The following is a 15,692-nucleotide window of genomic DNA, read 5'->3' as shown; positions in this document are numbered from 1 at the left end:
ACAACGAACATTATCATTTTCCAATTAACATAAAGTTACATATAGAACCAGCAGACAGACAATTTTAAAGATAGTTAGTTGGCACAGTCAAAGTAGACATGTTTGGCACTCATCAACAACAGCTTTTCAGAAGAACAACTTCATACCAACCGGTTGTGGCAATGCTAGTTTGCTGTTGCTTCATTGCCTCGGGGACTGAGCAGCTCACTGTCCCTGGTTCAACTATAAATTTTGTACCATATCAAAGAGTGTTTGCAGACAATGCGGGACCATGCGTCTGAAAGATGAGCTAGAAGCGGATGTTTCTCGGCCCAGTTGTGTAGTAAATTTAGTTTTTCCACAGAAAAATATGTCATCTATTGGTTATTTTCATTGTGGTTTATATGCCACCTTTATCTGTTGGCACTGTGTACCTGAATCATACTGCACTCGTTAACACAGATCATTGTTCATGGACTCCTGTAGCCACTCCTCAAGCTCATGACACATTCCTCAACCAGATTAAATACCCCCACATGTGATTTAGATTAAGATGTAGTTGCTAAAAAAGTTGTGCCATTTTCTCTGAATCTATGTATGTAACAGTTCTTTTTCGTTTTTTTGTTTTTTTACTTTTTTATATTTGTCACTTCAATGGATCAACAATAGAATAAGTCACAAAATTCAGTCGTCTGGCCCTGGCTAAGACTTTAAGACTTTCATACCAGTGTCACGTTATTGGATCGAAAAAGCTCAGCCTGGCAGACTGAAAAACATCAACATTAACTAAATACAGACAGAACTAACGTGTATGGTAATTTTCCCATTAGTCAGTTAGATGCAGAGCTTTACAATGTTGGACAGTTTAATGAGTTAAATTTCGATTTATTGCTCTAGCGTTACATAAGACATTTATAGTCATGAAGCCTCAACATGCTGACACATCATGATTACAACCACATGCACTCATATTGCGGTTGCAGTTTATTACCTTGATACAGCGACGCCACTGAGAAATGTTACATTTGCGTTCGTCAGTTCAGAGAAAAGACATGAACCAATTCTATGAAACAATTTGTCAAAAAACATTTCCACAAATCTTACTGAACATTAAATGTACACTTTGATCTTTTGCAGCTTACTGGAAATTCCTCCTTCATGGAAACGACTTTAACAGGAAGCACCTCATATGAACTGTCATCGAAGTGTTTTAATTGTTTGCTTCAAAATGTTTGAACTGATTATGTATTTCAGTCAAATGTTGCTTTGAAAAGGGACTTTCGGAGGTAGTTTGGAGCCAAAAACTATCCTACCGCCACACTAGAACTTGTGACAAACAAACTGAAAGTTTAAGAGAGAATTTCACATCTCAGATCATTTTCTTTCAAAACAAAAACATGAGACGTCTTTACAAGGTAGAGCAGCATCAGCACTCTAAACCCAAATGCCCCATCAGTAAGTAAAAAACAGCCCAGTAAAATAATTTCTTAGTATTAAAAACAATCTGAATGATGGAGAATTTTAACAAACACTTTCGCACCAGGATTAACATCATACATTTGATATTTCACTAAACATCAGAATTTTTGGGGAGATAAATCATAAAATAAAGACAATCTTTGATGCAGTCTGGATACCATTGGACTCTACTATACTCTGTGTCATAAAATACTTTTTTTTCACAACAGTAACATTAATGGATCTATAAAAGTGCATAACAGTGCTGTTTAAAAGATGGTATTTACACAAAGAATGCAACGTCTTTCATTGTGTGGTTAATTCACCGGTATTCACTGCCAGGTGATGCTGAGTATGTTGCAGCTGATCTCCCACAGTTTCTGGGCCGATTCATCATCGGAACCAGCCCTCGAGGTCCTTGCAGGGGCGCAGTCGCTGAATACATGCAGGGACAGAGAGTGGCCATTACACACTGTGTGCTGCATTTGCGCTATTGCTAAGTGAGGATAAAAATTGTAAAAGCTCAACTACATATAATGTAGCCTTTTGTTAGTTTGCAGGTAGCAGTACTGAGCAGCGTGATGCCGCCGCTCTTAAAGCTCTTGTGTAACCAGCCGTTGTTTGAAATAATGTGTGTACCTGAAGTACCCTCCACTCAGGCTCTCCAGGCCTGGCTCCACGGCGCAGTAGATGGTTGTCTGTGCTCCCTCCACTGTTGTCTTGGTGAAAATCCTGAAGATCTTCACCGCCACCTGGATGCACTGGTGCTGGTGCCTCCACAGGTCCGACTGCACCACCCCCGGGTGCAGAGAGAACACGCTCACTCCTGTACCTGCAGCACATATGCGCAAACCTACACGGTCACCTACGCAAATCTGTGTATTTATGCTAGCGAATGCAAACATGTGTGACCTGTTTTTGACATTTGCATCCTGGGGGGCTTTCTGAGTGGAGTTGCATGTTCTCGCTGTGCCTGCGTGGGTTTTCTCCGGGTGATCCAGCTTCTTCCCACAGTCCAAAGACATGTATGCATTAATTGATTATTTTATACTGGTAAGTGTGAGTGTGAGTGTGAGCCTGCATGGTTGTCTGTCTGTTTGTGTTAGCAAACAGTCCGGTGTGTACTCTCATCAGTGTCAGCTGGGATAGGCTCCACAGGATGAAGAATAGCTAATGCATAGATGGTTATTCTGTTATGATTTTGAATAAAGTCTATAATATTTTTGCTGTATTTAACCACGCCTGACGCTCCAGGACCCCCTGCGACCCTAGTGAAGATAAAGCAGCGTATAGAGAATGGATGGATGGATGGATGATGTACATCAGAGGGGTTACTGCATTCGCTTCTGTATCTGGCTGGGTAAGTATGTATGCTAGCTTGAATTTGCTAATGTCAAATATTGCTGCTTTTCTGCCTCACCTTTTTGTGATAGAGCAGCAGAAGTTCTTCCCAATAGTCTTTCTGCTCAAACATCCCTGTACATGCCCCCATGTCACCATTTTTGCATGTATGCCTATGTCATACAAATACAAATTTATCTGTATTGTTTTTCTTTTTTCCCCCTGTGTGATGTGTGCTTGTACATTAGTCCCTAGAAAACTGGACCTCACCTTGTAACCGTTTGGCCAGTGAACGTGCAAAAAGCACATTAGCCAGTTTGCTCTGTCCGTAGGCCTTCATGGTGTCGTAACTCCTCTCACTGTTGATGTCATCCAGTCGAAGCCCAGTCCAGGTATGAGCCACCGATGCCACAACAACGATACGGGCCGGAGCCGAACGCTTGATGAGGTCCAGCAGCAGGTGAGTCAACAAGAAGTGACCTGAGGAAGTCATGAAACATACAACAGTGTCCTCTCAAATATTGACTACACCAAACTGTCATGCATTCAAGTTGGGTCCTGACTGGAATCGGATCCTGGAAGTCTGACAGACTACAACTAAAAAGCATTTCCATTATGATCAACCTGCTGACTGCTTTTTTTTTTTTTTTTAATAGCTTAGTATGACAAGTTAAAAAAAAAAGTCTTGCCTATTTGTGCAAATATTCATTTTACAGTAGTATATGACCACTAGAAACTGAAAATCCTCTCCTTTAAGAGGATTAAAGCAGAGAATTAGAGGCCTTTCTTCACTTCACAAAAACAAATGATTTGCAAAATAGCTTCAGATTTTTTTTCTATCCATCAGTTCATCGATTAATCATTTGAAAAAGCCCATTTGAAATGTGACTGGCTGATTTAAACATAGTTTATGTGACACAGACTTGGCCACTATCATTCACACTTCAGCAGGAGCCAAGAAAAATACTGTGTAAGATTTACTGTAATTGTGCAGAGAGAAAAACCAAATGCATCCTCTGTCAGCATTTAAATTCAAAGGAACACATGAACTAACACATTATGCTGCCAAATGAGGATACAAAGATTTAGCAAAAACCTCACATAACATCATTTATCGTCAACAAGGGCCAAAAAAGGGACTATCCTGACAAAATGGATGTAGACTCCAGACTCACACTGTTGTTTTTCTTATGTAGAAATGTGACGCTGGCCTGTGAGTGGCTGTTTTTCATGGTTAATGTGCAATAGGTCTTACGGATACGAAGAAGATGCCCCTCCTGCACACACACAAACAAGGATGGAACCTGAGTGTGTAGAATCTAAAATCTCACTTCATCTACTCAACCAAACTTGGCTACTCTGACAAAAAAAACATTTTGTTCTCATCTCGAGTGACACTCCACATCCACAGTAGGTAGGATCTCACAACACCCAGCATTTGTCACTCGTTCAGCCTCGCTGTGAGCTGTACGAATGTACGTCGTAAATGCTAGAAAGTTTAAATAATCACAGGAAATCATTCCTACAACTGTAGTACATGCAATATGTTGTACAGCAACTGCTACTTGAAACAAATGCAAAGAATTTCCACTGGACCTACACACAATAGTGTCCCAGGAGCTCTAGTGTGGAGGAACATGATTACATTGCTTTCCTTTCAGTTGCTCTCCATTTCCTTTTTTACTCTTTAGCAAAACATCCTATTTTTTTAAGTGCACATATGAAGGATGTTTTCAAATGAACAGACAGACATGTATGTATGTATGCCTGTGTGTGCATATGTGTGTGGGTGACCATGTTCGAGCACAGACTGTTCTCTCTGTCAGATCGTGACAAAAATACCGCAGAGGCCAACATAGTCTGAAGGAAACCATGGTCCAACACAGATGAGAACACTGACAGCTTATAAAGAGAAAAAAGTGGTTTATTTCCAGCTTGGCTCTACAGATGCAGTACAGGTGGTAATACAAATAACTCATCCTGTCACTATGTAATCTTACTATTAAATCAGTCAAATACCCAGAATCACTGTCAGCTGTTAATTAATTCCATTACCGAGACTAAACACTCCCAAAAAGTCCCTCTTTTATGCATCTCACGATAAAGATCAGTCAGCCAAACCACTTAATTTAATTTTATGCCTACTAATTAAAATGCAAATGCAGATAGAGAGGTAAAACACACACAAAAAAATACAAAATCCAGTCCAACTTACCCAAATGATTGACCCCTAACTGCATTTCAAACCCATCAGCAGTCTTGGAGTAGGGACACATCATAACGCCTGCATTATTTATCAGGATATTCACTTGTTTCTCCTCTGAAAAGAAAAAAGATTGGGTAAGTATCGAATTTGAAATAAATGATACACCTGCAACTGATACTTGGTAAATAAACTTGAACCTCCACCAGAGCCACCTTTTGTGAAAGGAATCCATTCATGTCTGTGGAGCATTGGGTGACAAAATAAAGGAAAAGCCTCAATGCTTGAACCTTACATTGAGGAGATCTGGTGGCTCTGTTATGCTGTGACAGCATTTTGCTCGCATGACCTAGGTTCAATTGCCCCCCTAGAGAGAAAAGGATCACTGCAAATGAACACAAAGTTGGTCTGTGTGATCACCTTTAACCTATGATGGAACACTTCTATCCTGATGAGAGTGGGGATGACAATGATCCCATTCACAGAGTGCTCTCCATCACCATCATCAAAACACCAAATGTGGGAACATCTTGGGAGAGAATGCAGTTCTGTCCCTCCAGTAAAGCTTAAGAGACTTCTGAAGTGCATTGAAGCTGTTTTGGCAGCACATGGTGGACACTTTACTAAGACACTTTATGTTAGTTTTTCCTTAATTTTGTCACCTGTCTGTATAGTTATTGTGATCTACCTTCTGTAGTGGGGAATTTAACATTATTCTCAATTATTCTAACACACTGAAGGGAAGAAAATAAATAGAGTCAGTGATCTTTAATTCTTTACCCTGCCTAACTGTACCATCACAGGTCCATCAGTGTATCACAATCTCCTGATTCTCCCTTTATGTTCAGAAGCTACATGTCTGGAACATTGCGACCTTGCACGATGTTCTTCCTCTGGCTTACAAAAGAGTCTTATTAAAGTTGTCTTGGACAGATGACACATGAACCTCCCGCACATATCCACCTTCTGTTTATTTACCATCACTACATTGAGCTACACTTGATATTTTTCTGACACTACCTTTGTTGATGAGTTCAGCGAAGGCTCTGATGGACTTGGTGTCAGACAGATCCAGTTTCCTGATGACCACGTTCTCATTTCCTGTGTCTTCCAGAATATCTGTCCGTGCCTCCTCTGCCCTCTCCAAGTCTCTGCACGCCATGATGATGCGAGCACCTGAAAAGCAAGATATCACAAGTTGGTGGTGAGATATTGTCACATTCTCACCGTTACACATCACTCTCCTCCCAGGTTGGAACAGTAAGTTCTCCTTCTGTACAAGTTTCTTTCTGTGCGCACATGTTCCCGAGAAGAAGGAGGAAAATTTACTATCATTTCCCTCATTCGCTGTGGCCTCACATCTCGTTTTGGCTGAGGCTTTTTATTTTTGTGTTGCAAGCAAATTTTTTACACCCCATGACAACTATGTTCACACCAGTTATGCTGCATCAACTCAGCAGCTGAAAATAAACTCACACAGCGATAAATTAAGACAAATATTCTGTGCAAGGGTGTTTCAAATCACTCGAAGTTTCCAAATCAAAACCACAAAAGCTCGGCTCATTTGCAGGCGTACAAAGCCACAAACGTCAAATTAGGAACGAGGCACCTAAATCTCTCAGCCGCAGAACACTTTTCATCATCCTCTAATGTTTTCTAAGCCCTCACTCAGCATCTCATTTGCCCAGCCGCTCCACTCGCATGAACACAAGACCCTCTCAACTGTGTCATTGTCATTTGCTTCTGACACAAATTACCGTGCATTCTCCTTAATGAGCGCAGAAAGGGGCTTTGAGGACACACGCACGCATCCTTTCTCTCCCCCACACACACAAACACGCATGCACACCCACGCACAAACTAACATACAGACAGACAACGGTCCCCCACACCCACCAGACACGCTCACACAAACACACACATACAAAGTAGCGGCTGGACCCGGGCAATTACAGAAGAGCCATTAATCAGTTGGAGCACAGCGTCTGTATCCCATCGCAGTGTCTTTGTTTCTGTCTGGCTGCTCTCGTGTGGGAAGACCCAATTGTTCCCACATTACCAGAGTAGCCAAGTTCCCTCAATTAAATAAAACAGTAAATAAATAGTGCAAAGGAAGAGGTATGCTGTGTCAAATTAAAGATCTTCCAGCAGATTATTACATGGTTTCATGTATGTATAAATAACAAATAATAACAAATCATATTCTCTATATTCAGACTTAGTATGGAATTATGATGAAGCTCCCTCGTGGTAACATAATGTGTGTATTTCTTTTCAAAACATGAGTGTTATAACCAAACAAGTAAATGATCAAGATGGATTGTCCTCGGTAGGATGCTGCGCCTCAAGGTATCCCTCCCCGTTATGAATCCTTGCTAATCTAATCATGTTGTCATTATGTCATTGTATAATCCACTTTACTGAAAAATGATGTGACAGTAAATTCTCCAGACGCACAAACCGCGGGAGTCACTTTTTCACACCAGCGGCGATTGTTCTCTTGTTTTTCATCTGCTCCCATTGCTCTGTATCTCATTTATTTAACGAGCAAATAAATAAATAAATCTTCCACTGAACAAAAATATAAGACAAAGTGATTCCAGCTCGCCCTTTTCGTTTGGAAAATCTCTTTTTTTCTTCTTCTTCTTTTGAAATATTTATTCACTCAATTGCACAGTGGTTGTTTTGAAGAAGAGGGAGGTGTATGCACCATGCTGTGTCTTTCAAGTGCAGATGAATGAGCAAACTGAATCACGTATGCGCAAACACTTTTCATATTACCGTGTGTGTGTGCATGTGCGTGTGTGTGTGCGTGGCTGCTGTGCACCCTCTTTGTTGCCTTGTCTGGCTCGGGAGGGGAGAGGACCCTCACAATGCTCCCTCTGTCCCCTTGATGCCTCATCTATCTTCCATCTACTTATCTTACACTTAATGAAATGTGAGGCTCATTTTTTAGTCAGCATAAAGTCAAAACACTGTCCTGTCTATCGCAACCCCCACAATCACCTCATACAGCCTAAAATTCTAATTAAAACATATACAACGAAGCTGAAGTAGGAATATGCCTGATTCACAGGTAAATTTGTAGCAACCAGGAGTGTTAGAGGTGCCTAAAACCTTGGGGAAAATGTAGAATTTGTAGGTCTCTAATTGAAAGTTGGTGAAAGCAAACCAAGCAGTCAATGCAACTGATCAGCAGGGTGCAGATGGACACACACATTGCGGACAGTACCTCTTCTTGCCAGATCTCTGGCCGTCTCTTTGCCAATCCCAGTGTTGGCTCCAGTGATGATGACTGTTTTCCCATCTAACCTCTCCTCAGATGACCAGCGGTTACAGCACACACTCCTGAGCGGCACACACAAGCACAGCATCAATGAGCAAAGCAGGAGTCCCCTTCATAATATTTAACGTATGCCAATTTGAAACAATGAGAAATCAACAGTTGTATGATGCTGCTGGTTATGAACTGACTGAGACTATAAGAAATGTCATTTTTCTGCATGTACTTCAAACTCCCTTCAGCAGATTTAAAGAATGAAAAGCAAGACATATATAAAAGGTTGTGACTGTAAAAATGTCCCCAAAACGATCGCTGCGTTTCTAAACTAGCCACAAATCAGGTGGCACCGTGTAGGATAATCTTCTTAAAATTTCTCACATTCCAGAACCAGCCACCAAATCTCCACCGCTCCCCACAAGCTGTCTCAGTATTTTCTTCTTTCTTTCTTTCCTTACCTGCAGTACATTTTCCCCCTCTAGAGCAACAGATTTCCACCTCAGGACCGGTGAGCGACTTCACCCAGCAATAGGCAGCACATCTCCTCCGGTCCATCAGTGGGGCTCCGTGCCTGTCATCGCTCCCCACCCCACCGCGTTCGGTTCACATCTCACGCTGGGCCAATCAGGAGCCAGCTGACGCACAGCCTAATTGATTCACAAGTTCGAGACTGCAGAGCGAAAGACTGGAGTCTGGGGGGTCGGTTGTGGACTGAAATGACCCAAGAGAAGTGCGCAAAATCTCATGCATTTACCCAAATAATTCCCCCTCACTCCAGTGTGAAAAACCACTGGAAGTCTGCAAGTTAAAAATTGCATTTGAAGCAAACCATAGATTATCACAGAGGTCCCATTTCTTGCAAGCTTTCTTATTCAGAACAAAACACACCAAAACACTGTAAGGTATTAGTGGTATTTTATTCCCAGTACCTACTTTCTTAATCCTCTTAAAGGTCCAGTGTATATAGGATTTTTGGGGGCTATTGGCAGAAATGCAACAAAAAATTCAAATTTATAGCATTAAACATTTAGTCATCTGAAAATAACAACAGTTGTGTTTCCATTCCATCAGGATGAAGTATCTGTAAAGGAAGCAGGTCACAGGTTTTCTTCTTGCAGGGAAACCTCATTAATATTCATGGTTAAAGTACTACCTGATTGGCTGGTTAATGAGGATTGAAATGGGTAAGAGCAGGAATGTTGAGATTGGTTAAGATTAGGGTGAGAATGTCAGGGTTGGCCAATCAGAGGTAAGTAAGGCAGATCATGCCTTTCTCACCCTGCAAAACGAAACTGTGTGAGAGGGGCTCAATGCAAATCTCCTCCTTAAGGATTAAAATCTTGAGGTCATGAGGGTTCAAAATGGTGTACAAAACAGGAGGAATGGGACACAATGTTGTGACAGAACATGCTGAAACAATGAATTTGGACTTGTGTTCCATTCATGGTTTGATTAGCTGCTCTGTTGGGAACCAGAAAAAGTCACAAAAGGCATCTGTAGTTCGTGTACGGACATTTTTACAGAAAGTTGTGAGAAACTCTACAAATATGCAGTAAATAATCAGACAGGGAGATTAAATTCTGAGCAAATTTCTAGGTTTCTGTATGCTATTTGTAGTCTAGGACAGTTAAACAACATATATACTTCATCAATTTTGCAGTGGAAGCTTTTCAGTTCCCCTCCGAAGCTGGGCCTGGTCCCTCTTCCATTGAATCTGCTATATTTCACTGCTATGTTTTTACAGTAGCCTTTAATGAAACTAAACCAAATAGCTCTACAAAGGGTCTTACACATTTTTGTATGTTTTCTACATGGTATATTTAGTTAGTTGCAATCTACAGCCTCCCATTTAATTTAACAAAATCCTGCACACTGGACTTCTTACATCTTACGAATCAAACTTCATTACAGTGAGCGGGTTGTGCTCGTATTATTGTCGTTTTTATCTACCTTCACAATTTATGTCTATCGCACGCACAAATTTCAGGAAAATTGGGAAGCTTCAGCATGATGTTGAGGGTTATCACTGAGTATGAACTGAATATGAAAGTTGCTTCAGAGCATGTAGGAGAGCAAATTTATCTCCAGCGAATACCGAGCAGGTGGCAGCTCACAGCCCACAGCTTTAAGGCGGTGCCATCATCCTGACCGGCTCTGCAGCTCTCAGCCAGGGCACAGTCCCTGGAAGGAAAGAAAAAAGAGGAGAGAAAAGACAATCAGTCACGACCTCTTTTATATTTTCTGATTTTAGGTTGATTTTATTTATTGATTTAAAATGTGTCTCTTAAAAGACAATCAACAGTGGCGGAAATAACGAAATGTTTTTATTCCAGTAAGCCTAACTTGGAGCTACATTACACCTCTCCTCCAATATAAGGTGAATAAGCTGCTTCTTACTCCACTACATTTCTTTAATATATCTATTTACTCGTTGCTTTGCAAGTTTTTTTCAACAATGCAAAATATAATCAGTACATAAACTTTGAATTAATATTGTGGATAAGGGAAATTCATGAGCTATCCAGCAAATTACCATATAAAGTGATTAACACAGAAATGCATCAACAATTAATATCAGATAAGATAAACTTCATTAAATGTAAAAGTAAAGTGTTTTGCAGGATATCGCTCTAGAAACAAAATCCCATGACATGAGAAGTGCATTGCCTAGTGGAAAAGCAAAAACATATAAGTATGCTACATTTCTTAAAGTAAAAATAAGTAAACTAAAATGAGACTAGAGTAGAAACAAGTAATACTGTCAGTGACTCTGAGGTAGTGAAGTTGAAATGTTACACATGAAATTTATATATTGCACCTAAAAATGATTCATTATTGCACATTAATGTAATCCTATACACTGCTTTGAAATATATAATTTTGCATAATGAGGACTTCAAGTACATTATGATACTAATGTGAAGAATTCTTGTACTTTTGGGTGAGTATTTCTGCACTTTGGTTTTGGTACTTTTACCTAAACGCAAGATCTGAGAACCTTTTAATTCTTCTGTCTTGTCTTTATTCATTGAGGTGACGAGATCAGTGATGGAAAGTGACTCCTAAATGAATTTACATTAACAGTATATAATACTGAGAAGAGCATATTTTATACATTCAGTATCTGACCTACTAACAGCTGAGGTTTAGATATTGTCGCTGAATGACATGCTTTTGCTTATTGATGTTGTAATTTTAAGGAAAATTACAGCTTCACACATTTGGTTTTATTTTTTGTTTGATTATTTGTTTTTTTGGAGGGATGTAGCCTGACATCAGCTTTCATTTTCTAAAGGGCTTGGTTTGGCTTATTTCAGCTACTAGTAGTAGTGTTGTAGCATGTCAAGCTGACCTGTAGAACCCTCCGGTGTGCAGCTGGTTTTCAGGAGTGACAGTGCAGTAGAGGGTGGTGTAGGCTCCCTCTGCTGGACTCTTGATCAGCGAACCGAAGGTCTTGATTATGTCCCCAAGAGGGCGCCTTACGTGCCGTGTAATTTCAGTGTTTACAATGCCTGGGTCCACTGAGTAAGCCATGACACCTAGAACTGGAGAGAAAGCAGGGAAATAGTGATCATCTCACTGATTATAAGCTCAACCTGAAGTAAAGAAAAGCCTTTGACAAAATTTAAAGTCAAACATGATTACATAATCCAGGGAAATAAGAACTTAAGAGATTGAAAATGTTTCCCTGTAATTATCTCTATGGAAATCATTAGTGAGACTGAAAACCAACGTTTGATCACTGGGAAAATGATTAAATCCGTATTATAACTGTGTTTTTGACAAACATGTCTCTCCTTGCTGTGTTTCTTGCCCAGAGCGGTTGTGGTTGAGGCATGAGACTCTCACACTGGCAGGAGACGCAGATCCATTTTTTTATGCACAAGGAAACAGACAGAGAGGCTGACAGACAGATAAAGAAAGCATACATCACGTTAAATCTCACTATCGCGCCCTACCCTCAGTCCTTTTGGCCAGCTCTCTGGTGAACAGGACGTTAGCTAGCTTGCTCTGTGCATAAGCCCTGACCGGGTGGTAGTTCTTCTCTCCGGCCAGGTCATCAAACTGGATCTTGCCCATGGCGTGAGCCGCCGATGACAGGTTGATGACCCGGGATGGGGCCGAGTGTTTCAGCAGGTCCAGCAGCAGAAAAGTCAAGAAGAAATGGCCTAAAGCAAAAGAGAGAGAGGAAATGGAACAGGGGCAGCAAAGTAACAATTAGGAGCATACTGTGGATTTAGAAGGTTTAGGAGAGCCGCTCACTGCCAACCCATCTAACGATCAGAGCAGAGACACCAAAATGAACTGACTGTTCTTTTGTTCTATTTCTGACTACTTCCAAGAATTCATTGCAACATCCCTGGCTTTAACTAAATAGAATGTCAAACAACCCAAACCTCATGATTTTTTTCAACGTTTTTTTGTCTCCTACCCAAGTGATTGACTCCAAACTGCATCTCAAATCCATCCGCAGTCTTGGCATAAGGGCACATAGCCACGCCTGCATTGTTGATCAGGTAGTGAAGAGTCTTCTCAGCTGCAAAACAGGATATTTATTACCTGCATTAAAGTTTTTTGAAAGGACAGATACTGTATTCTGGAGTTCACATGTGTGTGTCAGTGTCACCTACTGTTGTAGACATTCTCAGCAAAATGACAGATCGATGTAGTGTCAGCCAGATCCAGTTGCCTGGCGACTACCCTGGCTCCCGCCACCTCCCCAGTGATTTCACAAACAGCTTGTTCTCCCTTCGCCATGTCTCTGCACGCCAAAATCACCCGGGCACCTAGGGGAGATTAATTCCTCTTAATGGTGAGTGTGTTTGGATGTTGAAATTTGATCGCGATAAGATCCTGTTCGGCTCACTTTTAAACGTCTGTGTCAGTTTATAAGACATTTGGCTCGGATCCTAAAGGTTTTTGGCTTGCTTTTCGATAAAACAATATTGGTTCTTGTGTTTATGAGCCTTATTTATTCCATCGAATTCAGCACTTTAATACGTGAGTCACTACTTCATGCTTTTTATCCTTGCACAAGTTTGTTAAGCTTTTCCACACAGGTACTCTGAGTCAGACAGCAAAAAAAGAATAATAATGTAACAGGAATACTGCAGAAACTATAAGTCATCAAGGTCTTTAAATGTTTGTTTGCTTGCCTCTGCCAGCCAGGTCTTTAGCTGTTTCTTTGCCTATCCCAGTGTTGCCCCCGGTTACTATAGCCGTCTTCCCATCCAGGCGCACGTCTGAGGACCACTGAGTGATGAAGAAAGACCTGAAGAATGAGATTTGAATAATTAATTTCAAGTGGATCTCAACTTCATGATTTACTTTCAATAGAAAAAAATAATTTCTGAGAAAAATGAAGGGTATAAATTATCGCTTTTGTGTTTGTTTAAACCTAGAGCTACTAAATTACAAAGTGTGTGAGGTGTACCACCTAAGGCCAAACAGTGAATGCCAGAAAAAACAGTCACCATATAAAAAAAAAACTCCAGAGAAAATAAAGGTCACAGGCTTTGAACTGACTTTCTGGTATTTCAGGGTTTGTCTGAAGCTGATTTCTGACTTTTTTTCTCTGCCCAGGAGATACTCAAAGAAGAAACAATGTTGTATTAATTTAAAAAATACATCTTTAAACACATAATTCTATTTCTATCTGATTTTTTTCTTATTCTTACCTTATTGTTTGCATTCTGGAGTTGGTACAATAAAACTGCAATATCCCTCCTTAAATCAGAGCAACTCCTTCTGCCACTAATGTTGCTTGAAGACTCTGGTCCGGTCACAGAGATGAAGGAGAAGAAATAAGAAAGTGAAAAACTTGCAGACTTATTGGCCTTTAAATTGGTTGAGGATGTACTGGGATGTCTTTAGAAGACATAAATACCCTTTTGTTCAAAGTCAGTCATTGTAACTAATCAATTAAGTGAGAATTTCAACTTGGTTTGATGAGCAAAAACACATGATGAGGGGTGATCTTTCAGTAACTAACAGAGAAGTATTTGTGTATTTAGTTGGATAGTTATTACAGAACCGAACCTCACTATTGGTGGACAATATATTACTGTGATGTTATGTAGCTTTTTATTCTGATTTTCCAAGTATTCTTTATTTTCTGTGAAAGCATTGCTACTACTTACTGCATGATCAGGAATACAGGAAGAACTCTTTTACCTGAGTAAAAGTAGGAGTATTAAAAAAGCAAACTATGCCTTTGCATGTAAAACATCAGGATTAAAGGTGTAGAAATATTACACAAAATATCTAAAATGAAGTATGAAATAGGAAAGTAGCCCTGCTCACCACAGAATTCATGCTGTATTAACCTGTAAATAGCATTTTAAGTTGATTCATCGACTGTTTGGTAGCTTAATGTAAAGCAGTTAATCACATTCATAGGCTCATTATCTTTAAAACCATTATCTGTGAAGCGACTAGAAACTGCATCTGCTGTTGGTGACAAGTAACTAATCCTACTGCCCTTCTGTGAGTCTGCTGATGAAATTCAAAACCTGCTTCCACAGGTGAGTCGGCTGTAATTTCAGCATTTTTTCACGGCAGATTTTCTGGTGCTTTCCGCAGGTCTACATGATCACCTACAGGCCGTTGCTCTTCGTGCTGATTGGTTTGTTCCTGATTCAAAACTACTAAGAGCTGGAATATGAAGGCGGAACCCAGATCATTAACCAATAGTGGGTTTCCCCTCTTTCAAGGAGCTTTTTTCTCATTTGTGAATATGTTTCACCACAGATTTGGTCAACAGCATCTAGTAGCTGCTTTAAAGATGTGACCCAGAAATGTCTGACTCCGCATTATTATTATCAGAGTACTCTTATTTACCTGAGATTCGCTTGCAAGCTTAACATGCACTTACCACTAGGGGGCAGCAACTTAAAGTGGTTCAAGACCTACAGTATCCTCAGTGAAATGAGAGACTGTTTTCTCACACATAAAAAGCTGAAATCATTTAAACCTACAGTCGAGTCCTGTGTTGGCCGGCGAGCCAGTTCTCATGTAAACCATGTGAAAGCTAGTCATAACTTCCTGTTTTCACAAACAACCATAAAATAAGCTGAGACAAGACGCACACTTACACACATGCACGCACACATACACACATACATAAACATACGCCTGCTGACCCAAACCAGGCCTAAATGAGAGCTGCCAGTTCCTCTCATGTGGTCTCTCTGTGACGCTAGCTGGTCTGACTGCTAGATTGGTTTCTCCTCACAGCTGCTCGCCATCCCCGGGCCCTGATGAAAGGCCGCCTGTCTGTCAACACGGGGACAAAGACAGAGAGGCCTTGCCACATGTGTAATTAGCATTGCTTCACTAAGATTATAGATCATCTCGAGGAGATAAATGACTCCTTCATTGTAATTTGTCGGTCCCAAAATAGGAAAGTTGACAGTGAGAAACCACAGAATG

The 15,692-nt window shown here is 40.5% G+C and overlaps 2 protein-coding genes across 2 annotated transcripts; both read right to left on the bottom strand.

Annotated features, from left to right (window-relative positions):
* Nucleotides 1-826: 826 nt before the first annotated feature.
* On the bottom strand, nucleotides 827-8,866 carry zgc:112332 (uncharacterized protein LOC553712 homolog). Its single transcript, XM_022193692.2, has 7 exons — nucleotides 8,720-8,866; nucleotides 8,214-8,329; nucleotides 6,002-6,157; nucleotides 4,994-5,098; nucleotides 3,049-3,258; nucleotides 2,077-2,269; nucleotides 827-1,872 (listed from the first exon to the last, which is right to left on the bottom strand). The coding sequence occupies exons 1-7, from the start codon at nucleotides 8,728-8,730 to the stop codon at nucleotides 1,770-1,772; spliced, it is 894 nt and encodes a 297-aa protein (XP_022049384.1). The 5' UTR covers nucleotides 8,731-8,866; the 3' UTR covers nucleotides 827-1,769.
* A 293-nt stretch (nucleotides 8,867-9,159) lies between these two features.
* si:dkey-73n8.3 (uncharacterized protein LOC100150965 homolog) lies at nucleotides 9,160-14,047 on the bottom strand. The gene is made up of 7 exons (XM_022193693.2): nucleotides 13,940-14,047; nucleotides 13,418-13,533; nucleotides 12,893-13,048; nucleotides 12,694-12,798; nucleotides 12,221-12,430; nucleotides 11,614-11,806; nucleotides 9,160-10,442 (listed from the first exon to the last, which is right to left on the bottom strand). Exons 1-7 carry the CDS (start codon nucleotides 13,951-13,953, stop codon nucleotides 10,340-10,342), a joined length of 897 nt encoding a protein of 298 aa, XP_022049385.2. The 5' UTR covers nucleotides 13,954-14,047; the 3' UTR covers nucleotides 9,160-10,339.
* Between the last annotated feature and the right edge of the window lie 1,645 nt (nucleotides 14,048-15,692).

Source organism: Acanthochromis polyacanthus, chromosome 20 (genome assembly GCF_021347895.1).
Source record: "Acanthochromis polyacanthus isolate Apoly-LR-REF ecotype Palm Island chromosome 20, KAUST_Apoly_ChrSc, whole genome shotgun sequence".
In the NCBI taxonomy this organism is placed as follows: Eukaryota; Metazoa; Chordata; class Actinopteri; family Pomacentridae; genus Acanthochromis; species Acanthochromis polyacanthus.
This window is presented reverse-complemented; position numbering and strand designations above follow the sequence as displayed.

Excerpts from the sequence above, each read along its gene's own strand:
- zgc:112332 (XM_022193692.2), bottom strand. Across the intron at positions 5,099-6,001 it reads CGCTGAACTCATCAACAAAG|AGGAGAAACAAGTGAATATC; the intron begins GTAGTGTCAGAA and ends TTTTCTTTTCAG. Across the intron at positions 3,259-4,993 it reads GTTAGGGGTCAATCATTTGG|GTCACTTCTTGTTGACTCAC; the intron begins GTAAGTTGGACT and ends TGACTTCCTCAG.
- si:dkey-73n8.3 (XM_022193693.2), bottom strand. Across the intron at positions 12,431-12,693 it reads GTTTGGAGTCAATCACTTGG|GCCATTTCTTCTTGACTTTT; the intron begins GTAGGAGACAAA and ends CTTTTGCTTTAG. Across the intron at positions 10,443-11,613 it reads CACACCGGAGGGTTCTACAG|GGACTGTGCCCTGGCTGAGA; the intron begins GTCAGCTTGACA and ends CTTTCCTTCCAG.